Source organism: Fukomys damarensis, unplaced genomic scaffold (genome assembly GCF_012274545.1).
Source record: "Fukomys damarensis isolate Sample0158 unplaced genomic scaffold, DMR_v1.0_HiC HiC_scaffold_73849, whole genome shotgun sequence".
NCBI classification, from domain to species: Eukaryota; Metazoa; Chordata; class Mammalia; order Rodentia; family Bathyergidae; genus Fukomys; species Fukomys damarensis.
In genome coordinates this window covers 17,994-30,854 of record NW_022974761.1, presented here as the reverse complement: position 1 = coordinate 30,854, position 12,861 = coordinate 17,994, and the positions used below count along the sequence as shown (strand labels likewise).

Here is a 12,861-nt window from a genome sequence, read left to right as displayed (position 1 = left end):
GAAAAGCCCAGGTCCTGATGTCCTCACTGCTGAATTCTACATGAAATTTAAGGAAGAGCTAATGCCACCACTTCTCAAATTCTTTAATGAAATTGAAAGAGAAGAAATACTCAAAAATTCGTTCCTGAAAGCAAGCAATACTTTGATTCTGAAAGCAGAGAAAGATCAACCCACAATAAAGAACTACAGACAAATCTCCCTAATGAACATAGATGCAAAATCCTCAGTAAGATACTGGAAAACAGAATACAAAGGATCATCAAGAACATCATACATCCTGACCAAGTGGGATTATCCCGGGGATGCAAGAATGGTTCAACATAAATAAATCAATAAATGTAGTACACTATATTAATAGAGCCAAGGACAAGATACATACATTCATCTCAATAGATGCAGAAAAAGAGTTTGACAAAATCCAACACTCATTCATGATAGAAACCCTACAGAAAATTGAAATAGATGTTTTTTATCTTAATCTGATACAGGCTATCTATGAAAAACCAACAGCCAACACCATACTAAATGGTCAAAAACTGAAATCTTTCCCATTAAAATCAAGAACAAGACAAGGATTTCCACTATGACCACTTCTATTCTATATAGTTCTGGAAACATTAGCCACAGAAAGCAAGGTCCAAACTAAAAAATCAATAGTCTTCGTGTTCACACACACACACACACACACACACACACACACACACACACACACACAAAACAAAGCAGGCTCAGTGAGAGATAAATTGAGGAAACAATTCCTTTCACAATAGCATCCAAAAAATGAAATACTTAGGACTCAATCTAAGGAAGGATGTAAAGATGTCTAACTTGAAAACTACAGCACTCTGAAAAAGAGATTGAAGAGGATAAAAGAAAATGGAAAGACATCCCTTGCTGCTGGGTAGGAAAAATCAATATAGTGAAAATGGCTACACTTCCAAAACTGCTACATAGATTTAACACAATACCAATTGAAATCTGCAAAAGTGTGTTTTACAGAACTAGATAAAACAACCCAAAAATTCATTTGGAACCAGAAGAGACCTAGATTTGCAAAAGCAATTCAAGGCAACAGAGACATGGCAGGGGGCATCACATTCCCCAATTTGAAACTATACTACAAAGCCACTGTAATAAAAACAGCAAGGTACTGGCAAAGAAACAGATCCAAAGATCAGTGGAACAAATTACAAGATGCAGAAATAATTTCAAACATACTCAGCCACCTCATCTTTGACAAACGAGCCCACCACTCCCACTGGGGAAAGATATCCCCTTTATATGGTGCTTGAAAAACTGGATTTCAACCTGCCACAGATTAAAACTAGACCCATGTCTTCAACATTCACTAAACTAAAATCCAAGTGGATTAAAGATCTAAATATTAAGACAGAAACACTAAACTCCCTGGAAAATAAGTTAGGCAGAACTCTTAAAGACATTGGCATAGGAAAAGACTTTATAAACAAAACCTCAGTAGCATGGGAATTAGGACAGAGAAGCAATAAATGGGATCTCATCCTATTAAAACGCTTCTGCCCTGTGAGTCAAACCACCAGTAAAGCTAAGAGACAGCCTGCAATGCAAAAAAAATTTTTTTCAGACAAATAACTACTACCTAACCAAAATATATTATGTAGAGGCACAAATTTCCAATAATCAATGTCTTTCTATTGTATACCTAAACTGCAACAATAAAATCAATTTTTTAGAGGTCTACTACCTAGAATATTTTAAAATTGAAAAAAATCAGACCCCCTCAAATTTAAAGACACAGTTCAAAAATGGCCATCTGAAATGAACAGACATTTCTCAGGCAAGGAAGTCAAAGCAGCAAATGAACATATAATAATTGTTCAACATCACAGGTCATTCAAGAGATGCAGATGTAAATACTGAGATTCCACCTCACTCCAAAAAGAATGGCTGCTATCAAGAAATCAACTAATAATAAATTTTGGCAGAGTTGTGGGGAAAAGGGAACCCTTCTCCACAGTTGGTGGGAGTGCAGATTGGTGCAACCACTGTGGAAATCAATATGGAGATACTTCAAAGAGCTAGGATTAGCAGTCCCAATTGACCCAGCTTTTCATGTGCTGAGTATCCTCCCAAAAGAATTAAAAGAAATATACCACAGTGATATATGAACACCCATGTTTATATTGGCACAGTTTGTAAATAGCTAAAACTTAGAAATAGCAAAATTGCTCATCAGCTGGAGAATGGATAAAGATGTGTCTTTTTTTATAAAATGGAGTACTACTCAGCCACAAATATGAAAAGCTAGAAACATTTATAGCTAAATGGTTGCACATGGAGGCCTTGAGGCCATGCTCTTTCATGAAATACATAGGGCACACATGTGTAATTTCTGCATAGTTTCTCTGGTGTGAAAAACTGAAAGTGTAAATATGGATTAAAAATGGATAATAGAGAATGTGAAATAGGAAGAAAAGGTCTACAGGGGAAGGGGAATTTGGAGGGGTACAGGAAAGGAAAGAAGGGAATTTGAAAATATGAGAAAAGGAAAAATTGAAACAGTATTTGTAAATAGGGAAGGGGAGGGGTTAAAGGGAGGGCAGGGGAATGGGAGAAAAATAAGAACCAAAATATATCATGCAAATGTACAAATTCCCAATGATGAATGGCATTATATTGTACACCTAAGACATACCAATACACTTAAAAAGAGAGAGAGAGAGAGAGAGAGAGAGAGAGAGGCACCATCCTAGAATGATGCTTTAGGTCCTACAACTAAATCTGTCACTCATGCATTCTGTCATTTAGCCTCGCTAGAAAAGTTTCTTCACTTATAAAACAAGCTGGTATGAGTAAGAGTGAGAAGGTGAGGGAAAGACATTTTCTTGTTTAGTTTGTCATTAAAGGAAATTAGTGTCAAACTCTAAATTGAGCTTTAAAAGCTTATATCCATATTGATATCTGCAGAGAATGTTAGTTTCAGCTGAAAGGCACAATTTGTTTCATCATTTTCAGTTTGAATATGCATTTGCAATTTATCACATTCCTAAAAGTATTTGGCAGGTACACATTGTATTAAGTATCACCAAAAAGACAGGGGAAAGTAATTTTTCTAGGTAGAATTAAGTACATTTCCTTCCCTTTACTGTTTTAGCACATAGTGTAACGTGCTTAGGGGCCACAGATTTCAATGGAAATTACAGAGGCTTGACTAATCTACTCAGTTCATTTTAATCTATAATTTTTTTCTCATTGAGTTTATTGGTACATTTTAGGTATGCAGTACAGTTACATTTATCACTGGGAAACATGACAGCTGTTGGTTCTCATTTTTTCCCTTTACCCCTGCCCTCCCTTCACCCCCTCCTCCCTTCCCTATTTACAAATACTTTAGTTCCATTTTTTCATTTTCTCATATTTTTTTCTTTTCCCTTATTTCCTTTCCCCTACCCTTCCCACTTCCCCTACACCTTTGGCCCTTAGTTTAAATATGCCATAAGCAATTAAGATTTGATAAATGTTTCCAAAATTTGATTAATTCATCATTAAAATGTTTTCATGTGGATCTCACAAGTGTTTATGTAATGACTTAGAATTATGCTAAATACTGTTCTCGAATGAGTTCAAATTTTCCCACTATCTTGTTCTGACTGCTGTCGTTCAATCTGATATATAATACCACATTTTTACTATAAACTTAATACCATAAATAATGTAGACATATTCAAAACTTGAAGTCAGTTAAGTTTAAAAAATAAGTTGGAAATTTTGTCAGATTCTGGTATAATTTTAGTTAATACAAAACTTAATAAACATGAAACTCCTGTCAGATTAATCCAAAAAATTAATAAATAAAATAAAGAACGTTCTGTTAAAAAAAAGAAGCACTGCTCTGTGAAAAATAGCGTTCATGTGGAATCAGTTATTTGACTGAAATTAAGGGACTGAATTAAAAGAAGTGATGATCATTATAGTTTCATCTGACACAGATTCAGACTTGGAGCACAGGCTTCCACTCCAACTAACAGTACAGAACAATGATCATCCAATCTAATTCTTTGCAAGAATCAGGTCAACTATGGCAGATTCTCCAGTGCACAGCTCCCTGCTCCTACTCTTGGGCTCGCTGAGCAGACCCTTCTCAGAGCTACAGCGAGGCTGTCCTCAGCTGGGGTTGGGTGGGTGAGGGAACCGGAACTGCTTCTCCTTCACGCCGGTTACATTTACTTGCCTGACATAAACACTTCGTGGAGTGTGCACCTCAGAGCCTGCAAATCATTACTCTGAAATTTCCTTCTTACACTACAGGTCTTCATATCACTTGGCAGTCAGCTACGCTTTCTTGGCAAAACCTGAGTCTTTATCCCTTAGGGACTTCCACGCAAAGAAACCGGTTCAGAAGTGATTACTTCATTTGAATTTGCTCCAAATAATCTAATAAGTGGATCTATTAAAACAGTGCTCATGGAAAAAGTCATAGACTGTATCTGCACATACAAATGGAAGAACTTCTCTCCCATTAGAATGACGCAAGAGCTTCCTGAAAACTCAAACTCTGCCCAAGCGTGCATTTGTGTTCAGCTGGGATCTAGTTCTGGGTGTGTCTTGTTTTCTTGTTGCATTATCATTGCTTATAAAAGCTGGTGGAAATATTCAGTTTCCAGGATGACACTGTAAAGATCCAGGGACAGTGTCTTTAATGCCTTAAAAAAAAAGAGGCCTTGGGAAAAGTCACTTGGATGGCTACAAGACGGAAAAGTACTGCTTCTACTTGTGAGAAACCTTCATCATCAGCATTTCCAAGGAACTAAGTGTCAGCCTTTGCCTTGTTAGGTACACAGTTTATTTACCAGGTACCACAGTGGTATTGTAAGCTGTGAAAGCAGAGTCCTTTTCAGTTTGTGACCATAATTGAGTAAAAAGGGAAAATTGCACTAAACGAATTTTTATGCTTTAAATGTTTGTGCTTTTGTGTCTCTAAATAATGGATTTGGATCAACTAATCTACGCTATTTAGGTAAAGTTTTGACATCACTGCGCCAAGTTAGCATTTTTATGAAGATGTTTTCTGAGCAGGTGAGACTATTTAATTACATTTGCACAGCACATATTGACATTAACTTGCACACTTTTGCACTTCTAAAAGGCCGAGATAACAGGAAGCCCATTGTGGAAATGTGTTCACTGCAGCCACTTAGGGCTGTTTCTGAATCCCCTGGGCAGCTGTACACTGCCATGTCGTCCGAGGACACACAGGGATATGAGGCACCCGAAGTCACCTTCCGTGAAAGAGGCATTGATTTTCTGGGCTAAGGGCAGGTTTCAAATTTTTCCTAGAGAAAGGAAGCTACTTGAACATTCCTGCGATTCACAGAAATCAAACCAATGTCTTCAGGATATTATAGTCTCATTGGAAATATCTGCTTAGGAAAATTGAGCTTTTGAAACATAAAATTAACCAGAATGTTCAAAGTATATTTGGTTTTCATGTTAAAACCTGGTAGGTGTGTATCTTCCAGTTTTGCCAAATAACAAGTTGAACATGTTATATATATAACAAACAAAGGAATGTATCAGTTCAGTTTATGAAGACATTGTATTGTCCATGATAAGGTAACACACAGCAGGATTAATTCCCCTTTGGGGGGATGAAATGGGGACTGGAACTCCAGATGTTGCACTTGTAGGCCAGGCGACAACACCACTGAGCTGAATCCCTGGCCCAGAGCATGATTCATTCTATGTATATTTGAAATAGAAAATTTTAATTTGCATATCATACTAGGAGTACAAATACTGTTAGTGAACAAATGGACCCAAGTGCTGGAAGCTCGAGAGGGGCTTTGGATGTGGATCTAAGATCCCAGCTGACGTGATAACAGACACAGAGAAATTGAGATGTAAATTTATAAAATTGTTGTCCTTTAAAAAACATGCTCTTGAAAACTGGATTAATTTTTTCTAGAAAGTTTTAGCTTAACGGCTTGAGTGAAAAGTACCATTGTACTGTCCTTCATGGTATTAAATATCTGATATATAAAACTGATATACAGTAGAGTCTCAGTATTCTGTCTTACGCTATTGTGCAAATAACTAAACTGGCCAATAGATTTGACTTTGTGAAATCTAGCATGCATAAATAAGGAGAGTAAAGTCACCTAACATTGCAGAAAGTAAGATGTGGACTGGACATTGATTACTTTATTCCCCTACATTTTCAGCCCCTTTTTGTCTACACCTGCAACACCTATAGACGGTCCAGTAGGACCAAAGCAGACTGTGTACTGGACATGTGAGGCTCACCCACAGCTGGCTGCCAAAGAAGGCTTAGACTCTACACATTTTCCTCCACTATCAAATCTATTTTTAAAACACTTTTAAAAGAAAAAAATTACTAAATGCATGAAAGACCACGATGTCTTTATGTCCTCTTGCTTCCCTGTAGTCCAAATGCATTTGTTCACAGGTAATCATGGCTAGTACTTCTATATAATGAAAGAGATGGTTCCTATGACATTGACTTTTATTCCCAAAAACGTTTATGTGTTACAGTTATACTCTTCTTTGAATGGTGAAATAAGTCAATAATTCTTAGTGGGCCAATAGAGATCCTGATTTTTTATTTTGAAACAATGATCACAGAAAGGTACTGAGTGCCAATAAAAGGTATCATTCATTAATATTTTAATTGTTGTCTAAACCTTTTACATGCAGTAATATCTTTTAAAAATCAAAGATATCCTGACTGTGTGGCTCAAATGATGAAACAGAGGCAGAACAAGATCTACTAATCTATCCAACATCACCTAGAGAGTAAGAGAACGAACCTGAGTTTGCAGCACAAGCATTGCAGCTCCGTGTCGACCCTGCCTATGACTGTGCTATATTCTCTCCAGAGGATGTCTCTGGGCTGATAGGCACACACGGTGCTGGTCATTGCAGTTGTCTAATCCCATTTACTACTGCACAGCATATTTTTCAAAGCAGGCTGTGAGCCCACATTATGTTATATAAATATGAAAAAAGACTGAAATGCTAACGCAGTGGAAAGAAGTTTAGTTGCACTAATATTGTTGCATACATTTGGACTGAAAGGATTATGAGATTATCTAAATTCGTTTCTTTCTTAATGTGAAAAATAAGACACATCCATAATCATATTTAGTAAAATGACAAGTGTTCTTGCTTTCTCACACGGGGTGTGGACTTTTCCCTTGAGAGTACTGTTTCTGGACTCTGCGCAGAGAACTACTTCTGAGGACTCTGGGTTCTGAGAAACATTCTGTGTAGAAATATGATAGATGTTTTCTACTTCTTGGTTTCTGTTTCCATCCCATTTCACTATCTATCTCAAGCCAAGGGTTCTGAAAAAATGCATAGTAACTGATAATGCTTCTTCGTGACATTTAGGGGCTAGATTGATTCTTGTAGAAAATATCTGTTAATGATCAGGGTAGTGCATGTAAATATAGTAGAAATTGGTATAAGCAAGGATGAAATGGACAGAATTATAGCTCCTAAAAGGCTAACACTTGGAATCAGATAAAGCAAATGCTACAGGAAGTAATTGCTCAATAATTTTGTAGTTCCAGATAAATTCAAGCACCAGTCCTATAAAATTCAGTGAGAGATATACGCAGACTGAAAGTCCTTTGAGATGTGCAAGGGAGTCGTCGAGCATTGCCAGAGCACAGTGCTGAGCTGGGTGCTCCAGGATCGGTGTTAGTTTGGGGACTGAACACATCGTATGGTAAAATCGCTCCCCGTGAATGCTACCAATGTGGAAGCTTTTCCTGTTACCTTACATAAGTAAGGCCTATTTGCATGGATAGCAGAGTAGATAGGTGGAAAGCATCAGCCTTTTCTTTGTCATTGTTAAATCTTGTGCTAAGAAATAACTAACATGTTTTTAAAAAGGAGCAAATGCACGAATGATTGTGAAGGCTTCACTCTATTCTTCCGAAGTGCACTGAGGCTATGAGATAAAAATGCTTACATGCAGGCCAAACAAAATCATGCAATGGGAAAGAGCATCAGTAAAACAGATCCACTGGGCTATTTGGACAAGGAACTCAATAGACTCTTAGCACATTGCCAGTGAGTGTCCACCACTGTGGAAGACATAGTGATGAAGACGCACTCTGTCAGACTCTGTCATTGAACTGTTCAGTTTTCTGGCCAGTCCTGCTCTCCTGAGCCCTCATCTCTGAAGCAAATCTTCCAGAAGACTCAATGGGCAAAAATATCACAGAATTTGTCCTCCTGGGCCTCACTCAGGATCCCAGTGCACAAACAGCATTATTTGTCATGTTTTTACTCATCTACATTGTGACAGTGCTGGGCAACCTGCTCACCGTGGTGACTGTCCTTGCCAGCCCCTCCTTGGGCTCCCCGATGTACTTCTTCCTTGCCTATCTGTCACTTATGGATGTTGTTTATTCCACTGCCATCTCACCCAAGTTGCTGATAGACCTGCTCAGTGATAGGAAGACCATTTCCTTCCCAGCCTGCATGGGCCAGCTGTTTATAGAGCACCTGTTCGGTGGTGCTGAGGTCTTCCTTCTGGTGGCGATGGCCTATGACCGCTATGTGGCCATCTGTAAGCCTCTGCACTACTTGACTATCATGAGCCAAAAGGTTTGCATCCTTTTTATGGTAGTGTCCTGGGCTGGAGGATTTTCACACTCTGTGATTCAACTTGTGTCTGTGTATAATCTCCCCTTCTGTGGCTCCAATGTCATGGATCATTTCATGTGTGACATGTACCCATTACTGGAGCTTGCCTGCACTGACACCTACCTGATTGGCCTCACTGTGGCGGCCAATGGTGGATCCATCTGTATGGTGATCTTCATCCTCCTCCTCATCTCCTATGGGATCATCCTCAACTCCCTTAAGACTCACAGTCTGGAAGGGAGGCGCAAGGCCCTTTCTACCTGCAGCTCCCACATCACCGTGGTTGTCCTCTTTTTTGTTCCCTGCATTTTCATGTATGTCAGACCTGTCTCCACCTTTCCCTTTGATAAATTCATAACAATTTTTTATACACTGGTTACTCCTATGTTAAATCCTTTAATATACACTTTGAGAAATTCGGAGATCAAAAATTCCATGAAAAAACTCTGGTGTAAGAATTGAACCACAGAAACTATAAGCAGGTCTTTATGTTCAGTGCGTTACTAACCCTGAAGGAACAAGTGGCACTGAATTTTAACAAGGGATGATGTAGCCAATTCAGTAGAATTTCCAGATATGCTTCACTTTATTTTTCACAACCTTGAAGAAAGCAGAAAAGAATATTCTTTGAGATTTGAATCAATCTAATGAACACTTTCTCAAAAGTTTATAAAAAGTACAGGTTTTTTTCATGTTACAAGATAAACCAAAGCTCACTTGTAAGTTCCTTGTTCTCAGTTCAACTTGAAATAAGTCTTATTTTAAAAACTAACGTTCTTTTTAATGATGGAAAAGAAGCTATCATTTAAAATTTAATATTAGCTACCTTCATAAGGAAGAATGTAGCTAATGTGTAGACAAATTTCTGGGACTAAACAAATTTTATTTTTTTAATTGAGTTTATTGGTACATTCTAGGTATACAGTACAGTTACATTCATTGTTGGGATCTTGTACCTTTACATGACAGGTCTTGGTTCTCATTTTTCCCCTTGTCCCTGCCAACAAATTTTAAATGGTATTGTTCATTATTGATCAACAGACCAGGTTTGTGTACCTGCATTATGCACGTTGTTTTAGGTTGACTTCCGTGTGTCAGCCCAATGTCTATACATTGAGTCAGGTGTTTCGATAGCAGTTGATACTGTGTTTAGCTGAAGACGTTATCACTGAAGTTTCTCCAAATTAATGGGGTCAAGGTGGAAACTAAATGGTAGTTCTTAAATACAGGATAGAGACATTGTTTCAGAGAAACATGATAAGCCACCTTGAAAGCATGTTTTTATGACATTCCCTATTAGTTAACTTGTGCACTTTTCCCATAGTTCCAAGAATGGGTATTCCTTATTTTGCCTTCATGAAGCTGAAGAAATTCATAAAGAAATTTTTTCATGCAGCTTTGTTCCAAAAGGCTGTAATCAATTTCAATAATTTATTCATGAACTTGAAATATTATTTAGCTATGATGAAAATTTTGTCTTTCAATGTTACATGATAAAGAAAAAACAGTTTTGGGGGTCTCCCATCATCTTGGAGCACCACAAATCAGGAAAAGGATAGAATTACTTTCATTGCCGTGTGGAAACATCACCTATGACTTGTAAAAACTCTCTTTTTAAAAATTATTTTTGCATATTTAATATATGCAATCTGATAGTGTGGAGACATATAGGTAATAAAAGCGTTCCAGAAGCCTGTCAAATTGACCTACCCATCACCTCAGTAGTTTCCTCTGTTTTTTGCTTCTGTTGCAACAGCCAGTAAGGTCCACTCCTCTAGCCCAGGTCCCCAGTGCAGTGCAGTTCATTCCCAGTCCCAACGCACATCAGGCCGATACAAATAAGCAGGGGCAAGCATCAGTGAAGTCTAGAAATCTACTGGCACTACATTTACTTTTTAAACTACATATCCATTTTAGATCTTTTGTGATTTGAAAATGTAATTTTCATCAGATACAGTAGTAGGTAGAAGTTATTTATAAATGTTGTTTTCTTTTAGTAGCACTGAAGATGTTTCTGTGGACCTTCCTGGGTCCAGTCCTCTCCAGTAATCACAATGCTAAAGTTTTTGTGACTAACAACTCAAAATAGTTTATATACAAATGCATATTTTCTGAAATTATTTCATATAGATTTCCTTATCACTTGCCTTTACTAAAATTATATTGTGTGGGACACTGTCTTCTGAATTTTGTGTCTACAGTGTTCATTTCCTAAGATCTTCTTACATGGTTGCACATCATTTTACACCTAATCTTTGCCCTGCTGTACCTCACTGCCCAAGTGAATATACCACATATGATGCATCCATTCAACCTATGATCAAGTGGGGTGTTTCCTGGTTTTGTATTTCTAATAGTCTTCCCATGCCCATCTGAAAAGAAATCATTTGGTGTTAAGCAGGATTTTTATATACTCACTTTTACAAAATTTCCCTCGTGCTGTATTATGTTACACTGCAACCAGCAATGCATAATATTTCCATTGCTCAGCCAGTAATATCGGTGCACACCTGTAATCACATATTTAGGAGGCTGAGGCAGGAGGATCACTGCCAGTTTAAGACTAGCCTGGGATACATCATGGGTTTGAGACCAGCCTGAACTACATAATGAGATTGCCTCAAAAAACCAAACTAAAACAATAATAACAAAACAATCCCATTGCTCTGTATACTTTCTGACAACTCTCTTCATGAAACATAAATGATGATTCTGTCACTTCATGTTTATTTTCTGGTCCAGAGCTTCTTCATGGCATTTTTCATCTCTGCATTTCTCAGAGTATAGATGAGGGGGTTCAGCATCGGAGTGATGACAGTGTAAAATATAGCTAAGTACTTATCAGTGGGCAAGGTAAATGGAGATCTCACAAACAGAACAATGCAAGGAACAAAGAAGAGGACCACCACGGTGATGTGGGAGCCACAGGTGGATAAGACCTTGACCCTTCCTTCCTGACTCAGGTTTTTCAGGGAGTGCACAATGATCCCATATGAGATTAATAAGAGAGCAAAGACGACTGTATAGATCGCCCCATCATTGGCCAGCACTGTGAGGCCAGTAATGTAGGTGTCGGCACACACAAGTTTTAATAAGGGGTACATGTCACAGATGAAGTGGTCGATAACATTGGGGCCACAGAAGGGAAGATTGTAAATGAACAGAATGTGCAGTATAGCATGCACAAAACCCACAACCCAGGACAACACCAAAAATTGAACACACAGCCGTCGGTTCATGATGGTCAGATAATGCAGGGGTTTGCAGATGGCCACATAGCGGTCATAGGCCATGACCCCCAGGAGTATGATTTCAGCACCCCCAAAAAAGTGCTCTGAAAACAGCTGAGTCATACATGCTTGGAAGGAAATGGTTTTCTTGACATGGAGTAGGTCTATCAGCAAATTTGGGGTAGCTGTGTTAGAATAAGCCATATCCATAAATGATAAGTAGCCAAGAAAGAAGTACATTGGAGAGTCCAAGGCTGGGCTGAGCACCACAGTCACCATAATGAGTACATTGCCTGCCATGGTCACCACGTAGACCAGCAAGAACACAGCAAATAATATTTTCTGGCCCTGCAGGCTCTGAGTGAGCCCCAGGAACACGAACTCAGTGACGTTGTTCCTTTGTTCCATGTGTCCTTCTGTGTGTCCTCCTGTAACTGCTCACAACAAAATTACCTGCAAAATAATTATTACTAGTAAGTTTAGGAAATTTTAGGATGCTTATTCATTCCTTATGAATATTCTGCTCCTAAACTCTCCTTTTCATAAGGATTCAGATTTGATGAAGCCTGGAGCCTAACTTTAGGGATCCTATAGAATAATTATGACAGAAATAAAAAATCAGGATCCTGTGAGCAAAGGACAGACTGTGAAAGGAAAATCAGTCTCCCACACTAGCTTGTGTCTGGAAGATAACGGAAGTGCTATGTAATACAACCCAACCTCAAGACTTTTGTATATTTTAACTTCTCATGAACAAAGTAAATGTGATTTTCTACATTCTTGGATTGAAGAAACTTCTCAGCTAATAGAAATCTCAGGTTCATACATTGGACAATTTTTAAATATTTTAAGAATGTACAAAAGGGAACAATAAATAAATAAAAGAAGTTTATGGAGGAGAAGGGGAGAAAAGAGGAAAACAGTTGAGGAGAGGAGAGGAGGGGAAGAGAGCAGGACAGTCAGAGAAATAATGCGG

At 38.2% G+C, this 12,861-nt stretch overlaps 2 protein-coding genes across 2 annotated transcripts; one reads left to right on the top strand and one right to left on the bottom strand.

Moving 5' to 3' along the window:
* The first annotated feature begins 8,211 nt into the window (after positions 1-8,211).
* LOC104875762 (olfactory receptor 4A16) lies at positions 8,212-9,117 on the top strand. Its single transcript, XM_010643476.1, has one exon. It carries the CDS (start codon positions 8,212-8,214, stop codon positions 9,115-9,117), a length of 906 nt encoding a protein of 301 aa, XP_010641778.1.
* Positions 9,118-11,381: 2,264 nt separating this feature from the next.
* Positions 11,382-12,293, bottom strand: LOC104875765 (olfactory receptor 4A47). The gene has a single exon (XM_010643479.1). It carries the CDS (start codon positions 12,291-12,293, stop codon positions 11,382-11,384), a length of 912 nt encoding a protein of 303 aa, XP_010641781.1.
* Positions 12,294-12,861: the final 568 nt, after the last annotated feature.

Coding starts and splice junctions, on each gene's coding strand:
- LOC104875762 (XM_010643476.1), top strand. CDS start 8,212: ATGGGCAAAAATATCACAGAATTTGTCCTCCTGGGCCTCACTCAGGAT.
- LOC104875765 (XM_010643479.1), bottom strand. CDS start 12,293: ATGGAACAAAGGAACAACGTCACTGAGTTCGTGTTCCTGGGGCTCACT.